The following is a 21,581-nucleotide window of genomic DNA, read 5'->3' as shown; positions in this document are numbered from 1 at the left end:
CTCTGACTACTATGAAAGTGTTCCCTCTGCTTAGTGATCTCATTTAACATCAGCACTCCTCCATTTGTGCTGAAGCACTTATTTGAAGTGGCCTTGAATTGACAGTCAAACACACTCATAGGGTTACCCTGCATCTCACCATTTACAGCTGATGAGAGAGACAGTGGAAAAACTGAAGCAAAACAATTAATGACTGTGTCATACACCATCTCCTGCAGTAACTCTGCAAGCAACTTGGAGGAAGCAAAGAGAAGTTAACAAAAAAAGTCAAGGTTACAATGTTATTTCCAGGTGACCCTGAGATTAGCTCAGTTGGTTAAAGCATCTTTGGCCCTTGTGGGTCCCTTCCAACTCAGAATATTCTGTGACTCTGTGTCTTAGCCAAGATAGAGTGTCTAGTGTCAGGGTGAAGACAGCAAAGTGGCAACTGTGCAATTGTCAAACACTGTCATGCAGAGAAGCTGCTACTAGTTGTCAGGTGATAATCAATCAGACCCTTAGTGACAGTTGAGCAACGCTGTGAACACTCTTCTGGTGTGAAATATCTGGGACCAAGACCAATGGTCTCCATAGCATAAGCCCACCAAAATAAGGAATTCTCCCAAAGCACTTAGGGCATTGTCACCCAAAGGCCAATGGTTTTTTGGGTGAAGAGAGGGAGCAAGAATAATGGCTAATGTCAGAAACCACCTCACCCAACAGCCTTGAATTAACTGTGAAAGTTACTTTAAGAAGATAAAGGAGAAAGACTTCCACCAGTTACTGCTTGAAACTTCCCTCCCCAGAAGGCTGAGATGATCACAAGATATGTTCTCTTCCAAAAACCATTAACAGAAAAGCCCCAATGTTTTGGGCTCAAAAGAACTTGCCCATTCCTTTCCCACTAAGGAATCTGTCCCTTTGGATCATACACCCACATGAAATACAGTAATTCTGGGAAATGTTTTGAGAAGCATTAATAGGTCTAAGGTACAAAACTAAAAATGCTGGAATCTGACAGACTTCCCAAGTTGTCTTGTCTGAAGGATGTGTCTGTGTCCAGCTGGCCTTGTTCTGCTTCAGTGTCTTGCATGCAGAACAGCTGGCTCCAGCACTTTGTGAAGGAGCATCACTGCTGCAAAGAATCACCCAGGTGGCTCTGGATTGAAACAACTCTGGTCCCAGTGGATAACACACATCTGAAGGTATGAAAGCAGGTACACCACAGACCAAGGAAATGGCTGAAAAGTAGACCGTTTACCCCCCAGTGCATGTTCTAGTCTGGATTTTTATCCATGGCTTTCTAAGCAAATGTGAAATTGATGCAAAGGGCTCAGGTGCAGCCTCAAAACACTTGCCTCCATGCCAAAGCCTGTGATGTAGCTGGTTTAGTGCTGGCAGGTGGGAAGCACCCAATGCTGCTCTGCATGCTCTCAGTGCCTACTTTGTGAAGGTTTCTTGAAGAAGAACTAGAGCCTGGACAAACAGGAACAGGCAGAGGAATCATTCTATTCCAGTTCTATACTATATGGGAGCAAGATAAGGCAAAGGGGTTTCTTGGGAGTATGGAGTAGTCAGTAATTTACAGCTCAGGAAACCTTTAGTAAATCAATGCTCTCTTAACTTAGTCAGTACTCCAATTCTGTTTCAAAGTGGAAGAACTGTTTCCCAAATGCAGGACTCTGCAGGGCCAGTAACTGCTGCTCAGAATGAAAAATACAAAGGGAATGTGCAGGTGGAAAGAACATCTAATTTGGGCAGAGATCACCCGGCTGCTGTGTGCAAGTGGGGTGTACAGTAAAGGCCATAAAAGCCCAAAGGGTGTGAGAAATGGGGAAGAAAGAGCTTTCTACAACAAGCTCAGATGAAAAGGTCTTAACTTGAATTGAGAGTTGCAACAGTAATATTTTCTAGTAACATTTTTTCTACAGTTTCAGAATTTTAGTTGCACTACACTTTCTGTGGTAGTAACATTTGTGTAAATAATTTCTGATAATTTTTAAATGTAGATAATAACTGATCAGTCCCACAGAGTTTTAAATCAAAACTCTGGCAGACACCTGTGGTAGAAAATCATACTTTTCCCCTTTAAGCAAGAAGGTTGACTATGGAATTCAGTGGATTAAAAAAAGTGTATGGCACAACTACTAAGTGTATGCCATTACAAACCACTCAAACACACCAGTAAGTATGAGAGGAAGTAAAGAAAATAGTGAATAGTAATGCAAAAGGAAAGTGCATCTTTTCAGATGCAGAAGCAAAATAATTACAGAAGGACAATTTTAGGGAATTGAGTTTACATGCTAATAATAAATTGCTTTGAGTTTTCGTTAAAATTTACATGACAAGATCTAAAATGCATTTTGTCAGCTCATGAAGACTAATCCTGCTTCAGCACAAGTATTTAATGCACAGACACAGTTTAGGTATGGGTGAGAAGAAAAATGATAGTCCACAACACAGCAGTGAGAAGGAAAATGGACACTGGGGAGTAAACTGTCTCACTTTACTTTTTTATTTCAGCTCCCTGTAAGGTGGTTTTAATTACATAAAGCAGACATCTAAAGCCAAGAATTCATCAGCATGTGGCCCAGAAGTGTGGGGAAAAGAAAAAAAAAACACAGACCACTGATAAACATCATGAACTGGTAAGTATTCCTCAGTTAGTATGACATTTTGATTATTTATTCTTTCCTGTTATTTTATCTGATTGCCTTATAGATTTTACTATTTCTTAATAAGCTTTTGTCAATAGAAAGAATCAAGAATTTTTATTTTAGGATGGGTCAATCCATCAAATGAGTTTTTAAGTCAATTTATAACAATTTCATTCAGAACAATATAATAAAATCTGCATATATTTCACACATTTTTACTATGCAAAAATGAAAGTAATATGCCATATTATGCACCAGTCCTAGAATAGATTACACTTTCCTCATATAGCATCACATTAAGACAGAGAATTCCTTTGCTGTGACATTCAGAAATGTAGTGTATCAATTTCTAAAAATATGCTAATTATAAAGTCTCAAATTAATAGAATTGGCCTTACATTTGTGTGAAGAAAAGTAAACCTGTATTTTTTAATATCCTTCCCAAGTAGGTAACATAAAACTTCTTTTTTCTTTTTTTCTGAATTGGGAAGGGTGTTAAAAGGTTTAAAAGGTCTTTTTGCTGATGGAATAACTTTAACATATTTTCAAAAAATAACAAAAGATTTTTTTTCTGTAATATACTAAGATGTAACAAATACATTACAAAAAGCCTAAACAAAATAGTATGTTGATCCATTATGTGCAAGTTTGTGTTCCAGCTACATTTTACATGTTAAAAAATTAAACCCTACCTCCCTTTACCCTTCCAAAACCAGTTAAATGGAGAATTAAATGCAGTCTCTTTCCTGAAAGAGAAGAGATGGAGACTCTTGAATCTCTTCATCTGTTTCCATTTCAGCTGTTGTTGCTTCTTAATCTTTTCCTCTAGTTTCTACTAGCACATTGACTAATGTCTGAATATTTAGTTCTAGAAAGGGGAGATAAAGACATTTAAAGTTACTTCTATTTCATCATATTTTACATAACACAGCATAGAAAATGTTAAAATGAAAGTTTTCCTATTAACTAGCTTCTTAGTTAATTAACTAATTCTAGTAACAGAAGCATAGTGTGCATTTGTCCAAATGACATGTATACAGTAGTATATGCCCATGTGCCTTTAAACCCCTCTCATAATCTATTTTCAAAGGAGAATCTTTTATTTTGAATACTATATCACTATTCTGAACATTAAGGACTATTTCTACAATAATTAGAAAAAAAAAATTGTCATATAATGAACCAGGTCTTTGATAACTTTTATGTTATCCCAGTGGGTTTGATCCATTTGGATTATTTATTATAATGCCATCCAGGTTTGGTTCTGCATGCATTACAATGTTTTTCTTTATGCCAATACATTCCCTAGAATAGATTACATCTTCCTCATACAGCACCACAGTAAGACAGAGAATACATTTGCTGTGACATTCTCCTTTCTTTGTCTAAACAGAAATGCAGTGTATCAATTTCTAAATATATGCTAACAATGTAAGTGTATTGCAGCGTAACATTGCGGCCCTAACAGTACAAACTCACAATATAAAATGCTAGTTAGAAAGATGACCTAGGACAAACCTTTCAATTCAGAAAATTTTTATTCTATCAAAACTTCCTCCCACTGACTGCTCTATTTAGTTGCCAAGAGGCACAGTGTCCTCAGAGAGGCAATACCACCTTTCTGCAGCTGATACAGACCCTGAGCAAAAAGAATGAACAGCATGACCCTGAACAGCATGTCCTGTCTCTGCAACACACACAACACACAATCTCCTGCCTATGTTAAAGCAACTACGCTGATGTAACTCATTTTATGTGCAAACTAATCACAATCTTACTTTGAAGTACTGGATAATATGGAGCCAACTGTTTGAGCCTCCTGGTCATTGTAGGTATATCCTTTCCTTGTAGTCTGTTCACAGTGTTGGAAGCAAGACCAACATCATCTTCGTCAAACATCTTATCTGAGCTTCTGAACTGCTGGTAATCTCTGTATGAACCACTGCCAGAAAATGAGTCCTGATGTGAAGTCCAGCCACTCTTGCAGCCTGTTTCCTGATGCCTGAATCCTTGACAACTAGATTCCTGGTTCCAGCTAGACTCCTGCTTCCAGCTAGAGCTCTGGTTCCACCTAGAGTCCTCATTCCACTCATTCCACCTGGTGTCCTGGTGCCACCTGGAGCCACCTCTTCCTGAAACAGCAGAATTTGCAGAAGATGTACAAGTATTCACAGAATCATCATGCTTGTAAGAGGAATAGCTTTGCAATGGATCATTTGTGGAGTATCTTCCAGATGAAGGATATGAGGCTGTAGAATTGGGATAGGATAATCCTTGATCACTTACAGTCCACGCTTTTGTACACGTTTGTTGATTCCTCCATTTTGTATTTTCCCCGCCATATGAGAGTCTGTTATCATGGAGTTTACTTCCTTGCACGTCTCTGGACATATATTCTGCTGAGTACTCCCTCACTGGGCTTGTCACATAGGAAGAGGCCCCACCAGCTGAATTACTGTCAGATGCAGATTGGCTGAACTGTCCCAGCCATTCACTGACACCACTGGCAGGACTTCCAGTGTGAAGAGCAAGAGAGTCCCTGAGTGCAGACATCATTGTAAAGTCATTAGACATCAGATGACAGGAAGATGACCCATCATCTGTTTGGTAACTGTATGAGTGAGCAGGAGCAAAAGAAGCTTCTGCAGAGCACTCTTCATACTGAGACAAAAAACCTTGATTCCAGTTAGAACTTCCTGAATAAAGAAAGGACACTAAAAGTTAGCAAAACATTAAAATATCAACTGCAAACACAAGATTTTATAAAGTGATTCTATGAAGTGTCCTTCTGTTCTTTTCCCATTTCCTGCTTTTATGTCTTACCTGAGTCTGGCATCTTTTCACCCAAAAATTCTAATGTTAAATAGGTCAGGAAGGGTTACTGCTTGGATTTCCTATAACCTTTACTGCTGTAACACTACTCAGTGAAACAGAAATGTTCTTAGGCAGTCAAGGCTGAAGTCATTAAGGCTTCAGAAAGTGATATCCTGAACTGACTCAGACACAGAGTGCGCTAGCTAAGAAGCACTATGGCTGGCCATTAAAGTAAATCTTTTCACAATCTGTGCAGTCTCAAGAGTATACTTAAACGAGGAAAAAAATATCTAAATTACCTTTGTATTTTCCATATGGCTTATAGTGTTTTGGGATGCTTTTCCTTCCTGGAAATTCATCTTGAGATATTGACATCAGTGGCCTCAGACTATTAGTGTAATTAACCTAGGTAAAGCAAAAGGTTAGAATGTCTGTTTTTAAACTCAAAACTCAAACATTCTAAAAAAAAATAAATAAATAAATAGTAAGCTCCTCAAAGAAAGTTAGTAGAGTACAATTTTAGGTGAAAGCAAAATCCACACGAAGGATGCGTTGTTCTGTTGTTCACAATGACCACATCATACCTCAATTTTCAAAAGTATTATTTGGAACAGGTACGCATCTGGAGAATGGAATGAGGTGTCTAGGGAAGACAATGCCTCCTGTTTCAAATTTCTTTATTGCCTCATCTCTCATCATCACCTGGCTAAAATATAAAACTGGTACATATGCACATCCTGTCCTTAGCTGGGAAATGCAAAATGGAAGGCTCGGCTGAGAGATTAAGCTATAGCAACAATATTTAACTGGTAGTGGTGGTGGCATTTGCACAGAGGCAGTTACTGTAGCTCAGCTGCCATGGAATATATTATTGAGAATACAGTCGGAAACATCCTCCATTAAAAACACATGATGAATTTCGTGAACCAGTAGCTACTAGAGGTGATGAATTGTTTTTTCACAGATTCTGGTCCTTCTTCAGACCCATTTTTTCTACAGGTATTCAACTTTTATGCCAAGAAGCTATGGAGGTTTGTAAGGGCCAACAGAAAGTCAAGAACATCTTGCCTACCTTTAGTTTTAATAGATTAATGCTCCCAAATGAGAGCAGAGCTACAGGTCATGAGACAGAATTACCCACATGGCAGCGAAAGGAAAAAGAGCACATTTAGGTGGCACTTAAAGCCTGATTAATCTTAGAAGACAAGCAATTAAGCAAGGGACCAACTACAAAAGAAGGATGACAAGTATATTTAAGTGGCATTTTTGACCATGCCTGAACTGTTACAGTTTGTAACAGTACAGCTTGGCAGGGTGTTAACTCCTTCCCTCCCAATGGCAAAAAAACTCCGGTCAAGATTAAGTTACTTACTGCTGCTTTCTTTTCACAAAAGGCCTTCAAAGCCTCTGTGAGTTCCTGTGTAATGCGAACAACAAGTGTTGCTTCTGAGTCTGAGGTGATGTGAAAAGTTTCCTGCTGAAAAACATGGTTAGAATTGGTCATTAGGATGCCAAAGGGTCATGTACACAGAGATCAAAGTTAAACTTTGATTTTTTATAACAAAAATTATACTATTAGTTTATTTATAAGACATATAATAAATGTATACACACACATATCAAAATATAAAATTGTGAACATAATTATGGCCTGATAACAGGTAAAACATAAACCCGTATTTCTCTGCCACTCCCTTACTGTCAATCATGAACATTTTGTTGCAGATGGAGAAGGGCACAAGTCCTAAATTTATGTTTTCTGTGTAGAAAATTGAATAAAAAGTATGCCTTAGGCTAATTTGTAAGTATATAAAAGTTATAAGTGATTACAGTAAGTTAAATGAATAGTGATTACAGTAAGTTAAAAGAATATAGGCAGTCTGCCACAAGGAATAGCCATGATTCCTGTAGATAAAAGTCAATTAACTATCAAGTATTTTTGGTATTTTACTGATTATCCCTTAGACTTGCTTTTTCACTCTCTTTCCAAAGTCACAAGTAGCCACAGCTTAAAAAAAATGAAGCATGCATCTCAAAACATTCTACTTCTGATTTCCATGTATAAACACAATTCAAACTCAAATGAAATTTTCCAGTTACTGTAGGTACAGGACATGACTTTCACAGAGTAAAACAGTGAATACAAATGGTCAGATATTTTCACAACATGAACCCAGAAGACAAACCAAGGTTTACTATACCACTGCCAACAGCAACTGAACAGATAAAACTTCCCCCACTTGCTCCAACACCAGCAGCTGTGCTCTCATATCCCTCAGTTTCACTTGTCTGTCTAGTTCTGCAGCAGCAGCACAAGCCACAGCATCCCAGGCAGCAACACCAGACCAGTTCCTCTTGTTCAGCATTATCACCAACCCCATTAAATACAGGCAGCCAATAGCACTTGAGCAACATCAGTGCTGCAAACTGACACTGCTTGTCAGGGTGACTCCTCAGCAAAGGGAAGAGTCATCCAGAGACCAGGTCAAGAGCACACATTTAATCCACCAAGTTGTTTTGAGTTGACATTATGCTACGACTGCACCAGGTTTTCAAAGAGCAGAGTCCATTAAAAGAGAATTTAGAAATTGGTGTTATGGTCAAATGAGTTTGATCAGGAATCAGAGGCTCCTTCACAATATTCATTACATCATATTGGTGAAACTGTACAACTCTTATCACAATTATTTTACATACATACCAAGAACTCCAGAGCTTTTTGTTTCCGAACAGGATCATTCTGTGGAATTGTAGAATAGGGGAGAAAAATTAAAAGACTCAATACTATAATATTTGTTGCATCATCTTGTACAAAACAAGACATTTTGATCTTTTATCCAGCAACAAGTCAACACAAAGAAAAGACAGTAATTTTAGGTCACAGCCACAAACATGTAACCTTAGAGTTTCACTATCAGTTAGGTAGCAGCTACTACAAATACAACTGCATTACTTTCAATACCAGGAAGAACACATTTCATATCGAAGCCATATCCATATCTTTCGCAGGCTTTCCTCACTCAGGACCAAAATCATGTTTAAAAAAGTCAAGTGCTCAGCTGTATTTAGCACAGTACCTGACCAGCCTGAGGCCTGGCCTGCACAACCAACCTCTGCCACTACGATAAAAATGAGGCAGTTCTCAGTGTTTGTGCCCAGTGCTGGTTAGGGCAGATATTTGAGAGATCATTTTGAGTTTCACCTTTGAGTTAGAAAAAACGATTGTAAACCTTTAGACATATCTTAAAATTTAAACCAAACCTTCAGAATAGAATACCTTTGATCTGAAGAGGGGCAAAACAGAGAAGGGGAGACTGCAGCTCAGGTTGAGAGACCTGGCCTGCAGACACTGGATCTGAGACTCTCAGTGACTCTGAACAGGATTTATGAGAGCTAAGGTGAATGTACAGTATTCACTTCCCCTCTGCTATGATGAACACAAAACCCTGGTCATTAGGTCAATTGCTTCTGCAATAATATTAATAAAAGAGTAAATCAAGTCAAAGAGTAACCATTTTTCAGAAAAATTAAAAGCAAGCATAAGGAAACTGCTACAACATAAGATACTTGCAGAGTTACTACCTCTACATACCTCATGCTTATAATCATCTTCCCACCTTAAAAGAAAGAAATTACAATATTAAGATGCATTCTAAAACTACTAAAAAAGTTAGTTTTACTTACAGCATCTAGAACCAAAATATTTCAGTTTCCAAATTTATATCACTTACCAATACAGGATATCTAAGAAATAACAGTATTTTAAATATGCCATAAAGGTCCTTATTCTGAATGATTCTCAAAGAGATCCAGTAGTACTCATGAACTTCTTTACAGATCAGCTAAAGGAGATGACTAAAGTAATGGTGGGGTTTTTTTGTCTTCCTATATGAACAGAAGTGCCTTTTATACAATTTACTCAGCCTATGGCATCCCAAATAGACTGGAAACAGCCTGAAATTTCAATTGCAATTTCTTTGTGAGTGCAATATTTCAAAAGCCATAAGCCATAGCTGCTATTTCCGCACAGACAAAAAGGAACAATCTACAAAAGAGGAATAAGTACAGTGGAAAGACAATATAAAATATTTTCCCCATGTCATGATGTTTGTTATAGAAAAGTAGATGAAAAATCTCTTTTGATTCCCCTGTGGGGATAGTATTCTCACCTTGCTTTCTTCTTTGATGGGGCTAGAAAATGAAAAAGTATTATTAGCAACATCAAAGGGTTTCCACCATACTACTGCAACAGATGCATTACACACAGAGAACAGTTACTGGCCCTGACGTGGCTGCAGTTTCTTTAAAGAGCAGGATTCAGCAGCCTAAAACTAGACACATATTGCCATTTTAGGAATTACCAGGCATCCTTGATGAAAAGTCTATGGGAGGCTTGTGCCCTACCTAACCGGTTTGCAGGGTACCCTACAAAACCCGTTCATGTTCAGGCAGCTGAATCCCACACAAGAAGTCTGTATGGATTGAACTGAGGTGGGCATGCCTACTCCACACAAACAGTGAAAAGGTTTGGCAATGTTTTTTCCTGTATATATACCAGTGAACCTGAAAGCCGCATATACATACAGTCTCCAACAAGAAGTTATGGGGATTAAGTGCTTAATCATGTCATCTCTATCAGTGTATAACATGAGGAGGGAGGGAAAGCTCAGTAAAACAAGACAGTCTAAGATAGTAACTATGCTTCAGAGAATCAGCTACTGCACGGTACATAACTTATCACTTCTTAAGTATTTATCAGCACAGGTGTTCCAGGATAAGCAACAGGACAAGTAATAATTCTCAGGACAAGTGACATCTTTACTCCTACAATATGAGGCTGACAGACTTATGTTACCATTTTAACCACTTCATGTTAACATGGTAAACACATGCTGATGAGTTGCAACATGAAGTTGCACTGTCCCAAAGTTTTCTAAATGCCAGGAAAGAAAAGGACTGCCACCATTCCAAAGAAAATATCCAATAAATTAAGAATCATGGCAATGTAGGATGGCAGGGATCTCTCACAAAATCATAAAAACGTTTAGGTTGGAAGGGACCTCTGGAGGTCACCTAGTCCAGTCTGAGAGGTAAAAGTGCCACAGAGGTGGTAAGAAGAGAAACCAATTAACTGTAAGATGAGGACACTGACAATTAGATTAATTTTCTTTGAATTATTCAATTTGTGCTGTCTTTCCAGTAAGCCTTCAAAATCTGCCCTGTTTGAAAAGATGAGTGGAGACAAGGAGTACTACTCAGTTGTTGGAAACTTCACTCTACTCCAGCTAATGACTGAAGTTCTGCCCACTCTGACAAGGACTAGCCTCAAGATCAGATCTGAATGGTTAGGCTTGAGTCCAGCTGAGTTTTACAAGTCTTCAAGAATGGTGGTTTTTCACCTATTTGGTCAGGCACTTTCAGTGTGTAGTAACTTCCAGTTCCATTGTCTAGTCCAGCCTTCCACCTGAAGCAGGACTACTGCCAACATAAGATTCTAGTTTTGTATCACCAAGGCTTGAAAACATGCAAGGATGAAGAGTTCACTACCTATTGCTAACCTGTACTACCCTCCCTGAACTCAGTTTTTCCTAAGTTCAGCCTCTCAAGCTGCCATCTCTGGTCATCTCATTACATTGTCTGCAATTACCAACAACTTTGGCTTTGTCATCTTTGTAGCAGTCTACAAGCAGTTATCATTCCTTACCCTTCTCTTTCCCGTTCTGAACAAGCACAGCTCCCTCTAACCCTCACCCTAGGCACATGCTCTTGACCCCTGAAAAACTCCATAATCCTCTCCAATTTCTCCAGCTTCCCCTTGAACTAGAAGGAACAAAACTGGACATATTATTCCAAGTTTGGTCTTACCAGCACCAAATAAGTGGGGATAAGACTGTTCTCCAATATTCTGCCTGTGCTCAACCTGTAGTATCACAATATGAGATTTGCCTTGTGTGAAATGAAAGCGTTCTCTTGGCTCATATACAGCTTGGTATCCATTGTAACCCTCAAGCCTTTTTTAGCAAGACTGACCAGTCTATCACTTCCCATCCTGTATTGACTCACAGTTATCACTTCCCCACTGAAGATACAGACAGGCCTCTCCAGATATCTGCTATAATTTCAATCTGAAAAGCCTGGTGCAAAATAGCCAAGTCAATCTCTGGACTTATTTCCAGTTTGCTGCCGTATTCCACAGCAGCATTAAGAATAGATTTTAGACAGGAAAAAAAACTGATGCAGGCAGAATTCAGAGATGAAATCAGACCAGAACTTGATATGTTCTACTACCAAACTGTGCTTATACACAGTGTCACAAGGCTTCAAGCTCAACTTCACACTTTGAGTTACTGGCTACAGGAATTATCTTCATAAGTCAGTATTTTTAATCCAAAGCCCAAGACAAAATACATATAACCTCTCCTCTTTAGGGAATAAAGAAATGCTGTAATTTTTCCTTTAAGAAAAGCAACAAATCAATCACTTCAAGGTCTCTCATACATACATACCTATCTACATATATATAAGACTATATAATCTTATCTTAGTTTTGCATATGATCTGTGCAGCAGCCAAAATTTGGTGTTAATGTCCATTTTGTCACTTGCAAACTAGTACATGTCACCAAAAGGCCTGTCTTAATTATATCCTCAAACTCACTGTTGCTGTCAGAAAGGAGTTTTGAAATTTGCCAATATGATCTAGTCTAAAGACATACAGCTGCTAAACCAGTAAGGATGACTTTCTTCTAAATAACCAGAGTATTTTTATTTTGGAATTCATTTGATGTTGACCTTACCACCTAACTAGAGCAGACCTTAATACTGAACGACACAATGCTTTTGCAGCTGAACTTCACTCTAGTCCATTTCTCTAGTTCTTCATATCCTGTAGGTCTGGGTGGGATCACCCTTTTTGATGATCCAGATTGATATCTGAGCATGTCTTCTACTTCTACAGAAGTCTTGACTGATGTCAATTTACCCTGAACTGAGAATTACTGAGCTAGATTACTGTGTCATATTCCCTCTTCTTCACAAGAGACACAAACAGAGCTCAAAAAGATTCTCTGCCACCTTGTTTAGACAAACACCTCAGACCAACATTAAAAAATACAATCCACAGAAGCCACTAATGATCAATCCGAAATTGATTCACACTGAAAAATTCTATTGATCTATGCAACCTTCACCCATTTCAATCAAACCTACCTTCCTTCTAGTATTAGTACTAGGGTCAAAAGGTAGCAAGGAAGTATTTCTTCAGGTTGGCTAAGGAACGTTGTAAGTCTGGCAATTTCCTTCTTTCCTTATTTCAAATTCACAAAACCCAGATAATCTCTGAAAACATTTAGTGCTATTACAAGTTGAATGTTTTAAATCAGTCAAACCCTTGAGTTCAACAACTAAGTCAAACTAGGCCAGATATCACTTACATCAATTCTATTATATTCAAGAAATTCGTAGACTTACGTGAGGTACTTGGTCTTATGTAGCCTTCAATCTAGAAATAGAAAAAGTTTCATATTAGACTTTCTGATTAAAATTCCAAACAAGTATCTACTGCAACTGCCTTTAGGAACAGAACAAGTAATTTTATTTATGCCAGCACAGTGTAGACCATAATTTCACGGATACAGAATCCTGTAAATATGAATGAAACTTGAGAGAAACTTTGCAAAAATTAAAAATTATTGAAGTCAAGCAGTGAAATTTCTGAACCATGAAATTCAGACTGGACATTTTCAATTTGAAAAATCTAAAACCTTCAAAATAAACAACTTTTGTTTTCAGACGAATTTCAATATTACTGCTCTTTTCCCCAGACTTTTTAGGGCAACTTTGAGTAAAGCCTTAGTTCAACTGAATACTACACTTCCTAGAAACACAAAGAAATTTAACAAGCTTTGTCTGCAGTACTTTTAAAATTTACTACATCAAACATAAACACATTGATAAAAGACATATGAACAAATACTTTTGAACAAATTACCTCATACATTTTTAACCCTTCAGTCTTCTCTAGCTCTCCTGCTATGCGTTTGAGAAATGAGACTTTGCATTCTTTTACATCTGTTGTCCTTCTCTTCATTTTATCTGGAAATTCTTTAGACTGTTGAAAAAAACAGCTTGTAAAGGTCAATATCAAAATTCATCACAATATTAAAAAACTGACACGTCACCTTTTGGACAAGCTTCCAAAAGGCTGGTAAACATTGATTTGAGCATTATGAGTTAGTTTTTTCTCTGTAACACAACTAATTAAATTTTAGAGTTGCTTAAGTAGGCTTCAAAACAAACAATGCAAAGCTTGCTACCAAAAGGAAACATCCTCTATACCAAATCTAACAATGTTAAGGACATGCTGAGGAATAAGAAAGAACCACAACGTTCTAGGGACCTGATCCTGAAAACAATCCGAACACTTAGGAACAGACTTCTGAGCTGATACAGACAGGCACCTCTGGATTGAACTGCCTCAACAGCTCACACCATTATAGCTTTTCATACTGATCTGACCCATGAAGAATCAACTGTACAAGTATTAGCAATTTATCACATGGGAGTTTAAACTAATTATTTAGAGAAAAAAAGGGGGGGGAGTATCATAGAGAAATTTTTATCAAAATGCATCAAAAATAACTCACAATGTATGCTCTCCTGTGTTTATATCCACTAAGATGTTCTATCATGGGAGCCATCTCTGTATTAAGCTCACACAGCTTGCACTCATAACGTGGCTCTTTTCTTCCTTCAAATCTGATTTCAACCACATGTTCTAAACCTGTAAAAGCAGGAGTTATAAGTATCTATATTTTACTATATACTACTATAAACAAATGTATTCTCTTCAGTGTTGCTCATTAAAAGCCAAAATGAACATATAATAATATTCCATTTTCAGAATTTCAATACTCCCTCAGGATCACATTAGTTAAATTTATCTCTTTCCAATGTCTTATTGAGAAAGGAAATACACCATCTGTGGCAGATTTGCAAGCCTACCAAAAGAAAATATTTCATGCACCTTTCTTCCTGCTTGGGATATTTTTTTCAAGAAACTAAAAAAGAGAATGAGAATAGAAATGCCACACAAATGTCTAGATTTAAAAACTGCATTTAAACTACTTAGTCGAGCATAACTTGGACAGTGTCTGAGTAGCACAACGCAGATGTAGGAAAGACATTAATCACTTAAAAAACTGAGTCCTTCAAAATTTAAAAATCTAAAATCTTTTTTTAAAGTCTTAAAAGTGTAGAGTTTTTTTAATCTAAACACTTTCACATTTTACAAGAATGAAAATGGGAGTTTTCTTCATTTTCCTATAAATTACTGAGACTATACCGTAGAAGCATTCATAAATCTCCAAGTTTCAGGCTTATTACCTAGCATGAAAAGTTTTACTCTGAACAGCTTAAACATAACAAATTTAAAAGCAGCTTAAAACAGCAGCTGTTCCCTTACGTCATAATTTCCAATGCTCTGTATTTGTGATGGCTTGACCCCAGCGAGCAGCCAAGAACCACATAGCTGCTTGCTCACTCACATACACACCCTTCAGCAGGGTGGGGAGAAAATAGGAAGAACAAAAGCAAGAAAACCAGGGGTTGAGATTAAAGACAAATTAATAAGTGAAGGAAAGAGGGGTGAAAAAAAAAAAAAAAAAGAAAAACACATGCAAAACCCCGTTGCTCACTTCCAAGACCCAGTCACAGTCTCTGAATAGCCACCTTTGAAGTTAAACCTTGCTGCACCCTACCCTCTCCTTCCCCCCTTTTTCTTTCTTTGTCTCAATTGAGATTGCTGACAGAATATGCAGCACAGAATATCCTCTGTTGAAGTTTGGGCCAAGTGTCCTGGATGTGACACCTCCCAGACTACTGCCCACCCCCAGTCTACCCAAGTGGTGAGGGATGGGGACCCAGAGTAATGAGTCTTGACACAGTGCACTGCTCAGCAACAGAAAAAAATACACTGGCATGTCATCAAAACTGCTTCAGTCACAAATCCAAAACATACAGGCTGCTATGAAGAAATTCAACCCCATCTCTGATCTGCTACAGTATTATACTTCTAAATCTTAGCTCTGCAAATAAACTATCACCAAATGAACTGAAGGTGTTCTTGTAACCAAAGAGTTTTCTATTAAAAATGCTTCTAGTAATAAATTACTATGATTTTTAATATTAACACTTTATGTGGAGTAACAAAAAGACAATGCACTAAACAGGGAAATTTTCAGCTAATATTAGGAAATTCGCTGCTTAGGTCTTCAAGAGGGAACATATTTCTCTAGGCTACCAGTACATACTTGGAACACTAAGGCCACTGAGAAGGGTTGCCTAATCTAGCACTTAGAAAGAAAGAAAGCCTTAAAATTAATCTCATTAGTTTGAGACAGACAGGAAAAATATCTTACTGAACAGGAACATTGGTATATCCGACCAAATAGAAAGCCATAAAGAACCATGACTGATGACATGTCACTAGTGGCACTAGGTCCAGTTGGAGGCCAGTAGGTAGTGGTGCACCCTGGGGTCAATACTGGGTCTAGTCTTCTTACCCTCGCATAGCCTCAGCAAGGCTGCTGATGACATATAACTGGGGGAGGTGGTTAATACACCAGAGGGTTGTGCTGCCATCCAGAGAGACCCTGGGTGACTGCAGCTGGGCTGACAGGAAGCTTAGGCTGGTCAACAGGGGCAAGTGCCAAGTCCTGAATCCAGGGAGGAACAAGCCAGGCACCAGTACACGTCAGTTGGGGGCTGGCTTGCTGGACAGCAGATTGGCAGGAAAAGGCCTGGTGGACACTAAGTTGAAGATGAACCAAGAAAGGCTGATAGTAACCCTGAGATGGAAAAGGAGCAGTGTTGACAGCAGGCTCTGCTCAGCACCAGCAGTGCCAATTCTGGAGTGCTATGTCAAGTTCCGGACTTCCCGGTAGAAGAGACATGGACATGTGAAGGACTATGAAAATGATGAAGGTACTAGAGCATCTCTCCTATGAGAAACAGCTGAAAGACCTGGAACTGCTCAGCCTGAAGAAGAGAAGGCTCAGAGGGAAGACTTGTCAGTGTGTATAAATATTTGAAGGGAAGGTGCAAAGAAGTGGGAGCCAGGCTCCTTTTAGTGGTGCCCAGTGACAGGACAAGAGGCAATGGCACACAACTGAAACACATCTGAACATCGGGAAACACGTCTTTACTGCGAGGATGACCGAGCACTGGCACAGGTTTCCCTGAGAGACTGTAGAGTTTTTCACCTTGGAGATATTCAAAAGCCATCTAGACATGGTCCCAGGCAAACTCCTCTGGGACTTGACCAGAGGGTTAAGACCAGCAGAAGTCCCTTCCAACCTCAAAAATTCTGTGATCTGGGAAAAGGTTGTATACTTAGATGGCTCCTTCAGGAACAAGTTGTATTAAAAGTTAAGGTATATAAAAGAGGTGGCCTTCATAATATGCAGTGCAACGAGCTAATATTTAAAAGGTATGAGATAGATATTATCCTATAAGTTATTGAATATATTTCCAGAAAATGAAATAGTATCTAAAATGCCACCTTTTATTTCAAAAAGCTGTTTGGTCACAAATTCAAAGGCACACAATTTATAAAACAAAAAACATACCAACTAGAGGTTCTTCTCTTTTGGGATCATTCATAAAATCCTTCAGACAGGTTATGTACTTTGTAAGTCCTCTCTTCACTAAAGTAAAAAATACACACATAAAGAGACATTACACATTATACAGTTTGCAGATAATGTCCATGATCTTAAAGGAGTTTCTAATGGAGACTTTAATGGGGACAAAATTTGCACTCTGAAATACATACGGAAAACAGTAAGGCCTCAGTCCCCCAACAGAAAGACTCCAACGCCCTGTCTTCCATAACAATTTTACACACAAGGATTTAGTGTCTTCAAGAAAAGAACAAAATAAGCAAAACAGAACTTCTAACACCATCCAATTTACTGAGGAAAGATACAAGTTCACATTCATAGCATGTACCAGACTGTTCAGTTCTCATGAAAAAAAAGTCAAAAAAAAAGAAAAAGAACAAAAAGTTAAAAAAAAAAAAGGCAAGCCAAGCCACCAGTCCCCTCCTCTCCTTAAAATCCTAATATACACACAGCATTCTGGGACTGCTTGGTTGGAGTCTGAAGTCCAAGAATCATATTGCTTTAAGTCTAACAAAGAACACAATCTTCACTAATACAACAAATGCCTCTTGTGCTCTGGGCAGCCCAAAAGCAGCAAAAACACTGGTAGTATATTCCTAAGTCTGAACTAGCAGTGTTTCGATCAGGGCTGTATCTTGCTCCTGACTGAGTTTTAATAGCTTGGTTTTCGCACTTCCTGGTCAACTCAGAACACCAGCAGAGTTCAGCTAAATGTATCTGCTAAACAATCTCAGAGAGGCAGTAAGGGTATTCAAATGTTGGACATTATAAAGCAACATGATGAAGTGTTAAAATATCTATTCCTATTCTGAGAAAAAAATGTGCAAAAACAGAACTCATCTTCCTAATTAGATAAAACTGACCAATGAATTACACAAGAGTCATAAAGACTGCTTGTTTCTTCAAATTGGAGCAAGCACATAGAAATACCACAAGCACTGAACTGTTACTGTATTCTTTCCCACTAGGATGCCAGGTTACAGTTTAAAAAAACACAAAAACCCCAAAACCTCACAGGGATAGGGAATTCCATATTTATTCCTAAATATTCATTCCATTAGGAATATGCCTGTGCTGCCATCAAGTCAAACTCCCAGGCTGCAAACAAAGAAAAATTTCACAAATTTCCAGCATTAATTTGGATGGAAAACCTTTTGCAATTAGAAAAAACCTCCATGGGAACGCCTCCTGCCACAGCAACAGTGTGGTCCATTCCTACCAAAATTTCAGTCTTGTTAAAATCTTTCTATGTTGTTTTGGGGCTTTTTTGCCTGAGATGACATGCAGCAGTAACATAGTGCGACAGAGTTGACATGTAACAAGTTGGTGCTACATAATTCATCTCCATAAACAAGATTCTTACAAACTTAAATGCATTATGCAGTTCTCATGCATTTGTGTGTCTGTGCAGCAGCTCAATGTGAGCTGGCTATTGCCAAGCTGACAGAGAAAGGCATGTAGTCTTCTGGACTTAATAAAGATCCACACAGAAAAAGGTTAAAGGTCTCTTCAAGGTCGTTTTCTTTTTATTTCCTAACATACAACTAAATATTCCTGTCTTAGTATCATCTTAATAGCAAACAACTCATACTGTTCTTGGTTTATATGTTTCTGGTTTGTCAAACTTCCACTGTATCATTTGTGTACAGAAAGCGTGATACAAAATTTTTTATTGAAAACTTCAACAAGCAATAAAAATTAGCTAAATGCAGTAAAATATCAGATAATTGTGAAGGCAGAAAGTATGTCTCAAGTTCAAAAGTCTTTCTGTGAAAATACTAGTAACTTCATATTCTCCTAAGACCCTTTCTTAGGAAAGAAAATTAACCAGTGCACAAAGGAAAAGCAATAGTTAAACGTTTGGCAGCTTGCACTGCTTCTTTCTAGACCACAATCAATCACCTCCTTTAGTCATCGATTTCAAAGTTGCATCTGAAAAGGACATTAGCTCATTTATATTCAGCTACCTGGTCTCTGTGCTTCATACTTCATCGGAGTTTGGACTGGAGCTGCAGGACCTAGGATAACAGTTTGACAGTCAGACAACTACTTCTCATTTGCTTTTATTAAGTACCTAGTGGGTCATCTAAACATGTTACAGAATAGAACAGTTATCTTCATTTTAAGGTTAAATATAGGCTCAGTATTCCATCTTGATGCAGTTTTCTTCTGTAACTTCACCGCTCTCAGAAAAAGTCTCTCATTCCACTCCCCTCCCCCATCAACACAATATACAAAACGTGAATTTCACAGAAGCCCAGAATATTAAATTCTTATTTGATTTTTAAATGCTTTTCATACTGGCTACTTATTTTAATTGTTTTAACTATTCAGTATCATGCATGACAATCAATCTATGTTACAGGTACTCAATATAAAACTTCCAGTCTAAACATTTAGAGCCTAAACACAGTCTCAGACACAATCAATGTCATCATTAAATTGCATCTTCTTTTACATAGGGCTCTGTATATATTCTTAATCACTCAGAGCTTCAAAACGAATTTTCAGATGTATTTTATAAAGGTACTTCTCCTCCCTTGCCCCACTCCCCCTCAAATCCATAGACACAGACAAACGACCGGGCATTAATGATGTTGCCGGTACTTTTGTAAGTCACAGCATTCAAGTTTAAAACAAGGTGACACACTAATACTCATTTACTGGAAAAAGTGGAAGTTTGAGTTAAATTACACAGTTGCACATGTAATTACTACTGAAATGAAGTTTTCTATACTCATGGCAAACACAACATGTTGTATACATCAATTTTTTTCCTCTTTCTGCATAAGACAAGCACTTAAGAGATAGGTATCAAAGCTGTAAATCAAATCAAATCATGGTTGTAAACATGTTGCAAATAACTCTGCAATATTAACATAAGGGAGGGGTCTGGGAAAGCATATCTCCCTTGATTCCTTATAATAAATTATGCATTTTTTTCAGTTAAATGCTTCAAAATTTCTGGTAGCAAGAACAAAAGAAGATCTCCAGGTACTCTGCAAGCACAACAATTCAGAGTTGTTCAGCTAGTGTCTGAAGCTCAAGTCAGATTCCAGGTCCAGCATCTGCAGACTGACAACATGGCCAAACGCTAAATGACACAAATAAGCACCTGTGAAACAAGATTTTTAGTGCTTTATTTTGATTTTACTTCTAGGGGAAACTGCATTTACAGAGAACTGGACCAGAAGCAGTTCACAGTACAGTCTGCCTTAACATGGTTACAGTTTACAAATATGATCAAGCTAAAAATCAAGTTCTAGCTGCTACTATCACCGAAAGTAGCTGTTGGGGGGGGGGTTGTGAGTTGTTTTCCTTATTAAAAAAAAGGCAGTTAGTAAATATCATTGCTCCTGGAAAAAGTTTAACAAAGCAATTATGATCTTAAAGACTCTCCCATTCAGCAACAGCGGGTTTCCAGGCTAACATTTAACTCATGCTTACTAGCCACATGGCTTAATAATATTGCTAATAAGGTAAATTATATTTCTTAAGCACCCCAAACCCAAAACACAATGTTTTCCCTAAAGCATATCAGACTGATCAATGAGCTGAAAATCAGCTGGATTGCCAGGCTCAAAGGGAAACGATCAACAGTGCAGCCTCTTGGTGCTCAGTAAGCAGCAGAGTGCCCTAAAGACTGATTACAGGGCCCACAACAATTAATACCAACACGAGTACCCCGGCTAAGGATGCACAGAACACTCTCAGCAAATTCACAGACAATAGTAACCTACAGGCAACAACCAATGTGAAAGTTTCAATAAAGCAGGACCCTGGGAACATTAAGGCAAACCCCATATTGAGATGCAGCACAAGCTGCTTACTTCAGAATACCTTATCCTCCATTATTTGGGACTTGTGAGGCTGGCTAGTACCATCCTTGTTCAGTCCAAGTGGGAAGTGGAGAAAGAAGCAGGGTACAGCAAAATGGCCACCAAGGCAAACAACCGAGAGCAAATAATTTATGAGAACAGTTTTGGGAGCTGGACTTGTTTAGTCTGGTAAAGTGGAGACCAAGAGGACATATAACAGCATGGATATATCAACAGCAGCTACAAAGATTTCCAACCCTGTGTGGATGTGACAAAAGCACTAACAAGTAGCAGCCAGAAATAGTTGTTTCAGAGGCAAAGATCAGATGTTAAGATAAAATTCCTCTTTAAGACAGAAGAGTAACTATGGACTGATCAAACACAGGTTACAGACCCTCTGCCTGAGGAGATGTTCAAGAATTCAGCAAGCAAGGGATGATCCAGCACTGGCAGTAGTCCTGCTTCAATCAGGAAGTTAGGAAATCTTATCAGTATCAGGAAATCCCTTTCAGCTAATGATTTTATTTAGTAAGGGCTATTTTCCAGTTACTAGTTACCTACAAGAATGAACAAAAAAACCCCTTTCCTTTCAATATTCAGTTACAGAGTGCTGAACATATAAAAGGTGGAGAA

At 38.2% G+C, this 21,581-nt stretch overlaps 1 protein-coding gene and 1 long non-coding RNA gene across 5 annotated transcripts in view; one reads left to right on the top strand and one right to left on the bottom strand.

Moving 5' to 3' along the window:
- The first annotated feature begins 1,190 nt into the window (after positions 1-1,190).
- LOC116785276 lies at positions 1,191-5,438 on the top strand. Its single transcript, XR_004356544.1, has 2 exons — positions 1,191-2,627; positions 4,488-5,438. It is a non-coding gene; the product is annotated as an uncharacterized LOC116785276 (long non-coding RNA).
- The window catches only part of LOC116782087, a 30,730-nt gene continuing 11,620 nt past the window's right edge, over positions 2,472-21,581 (bottom strand). For 3 of the 4 annotated variants that reach the window (XM_032678643.1, XM_032681008.1, XM_032680257.1), the window contains 12 exons: positions 19,098-19,148; positions 17,077-17,154; positions 14,095-14,231; positions 13,440-13,559; positions 12,920-12,950; positions 9,620-9,641; positions 9,043-9,067; positions 8,152-8,190; positions 6,823-6,927; positions 5,750-5,855; positions 4,415-5,332; positions 2,472-3,504 (listed from right to left, as the gene is read on the bottom strand). In XM_032678643.1, the coding sequence (XP_032534534.1) occupies positions 3,449-3,504; positions 4,415-5,332; positions 5,750-5,855; positions 6,823-6,927; positions 8,152-8,190; positions 9,043-9,067; positions 9,620-9,641; positions 12,920-12,950; positions 13,440-13,559; positions 14,095-14,231; positions 17,077-17,154; positions 19,098-19,148 (1,688 nt within the window). In that variant the 3' untranslated portion in view covers positions 2,472-3,448. The remainder of the gene's footprint in view (positions 3,505-4,414; positions 5,333-5,749; positions 5,856-6,822; positions 6,928-8,151; positions 8,191-9,042; positions 9,068-9,619; positions 9,642-12,919; positions 12,951-13,439; positions 13,560-14,094; positions 14,232-17,076; positions 17,155-19,097; positions 19,149-21,581) is intronic. The other variant, XM_032679453.1, reaches the window with a different exon arrangement.

The sequence above is a fragment of the Chiroxiphia lanceolata genome, chromosome 1 (assembly GCF_009829145.1).
Source record: "Chiroxiphia lanceolata isolate bChiLan1 chromosome 1, bChiLan1.pri, whole genome shotgun sequence".
Lineage (NCBI taxonomy): Eukaryota > Metazoa > Chordata > Aves > Passeriformes > Pipridae > Chiroxiphia > Chiroxiphia lanceolata.
This window is presented reverse-complemented; position numbering and strand designations above follow the sequence as displayed.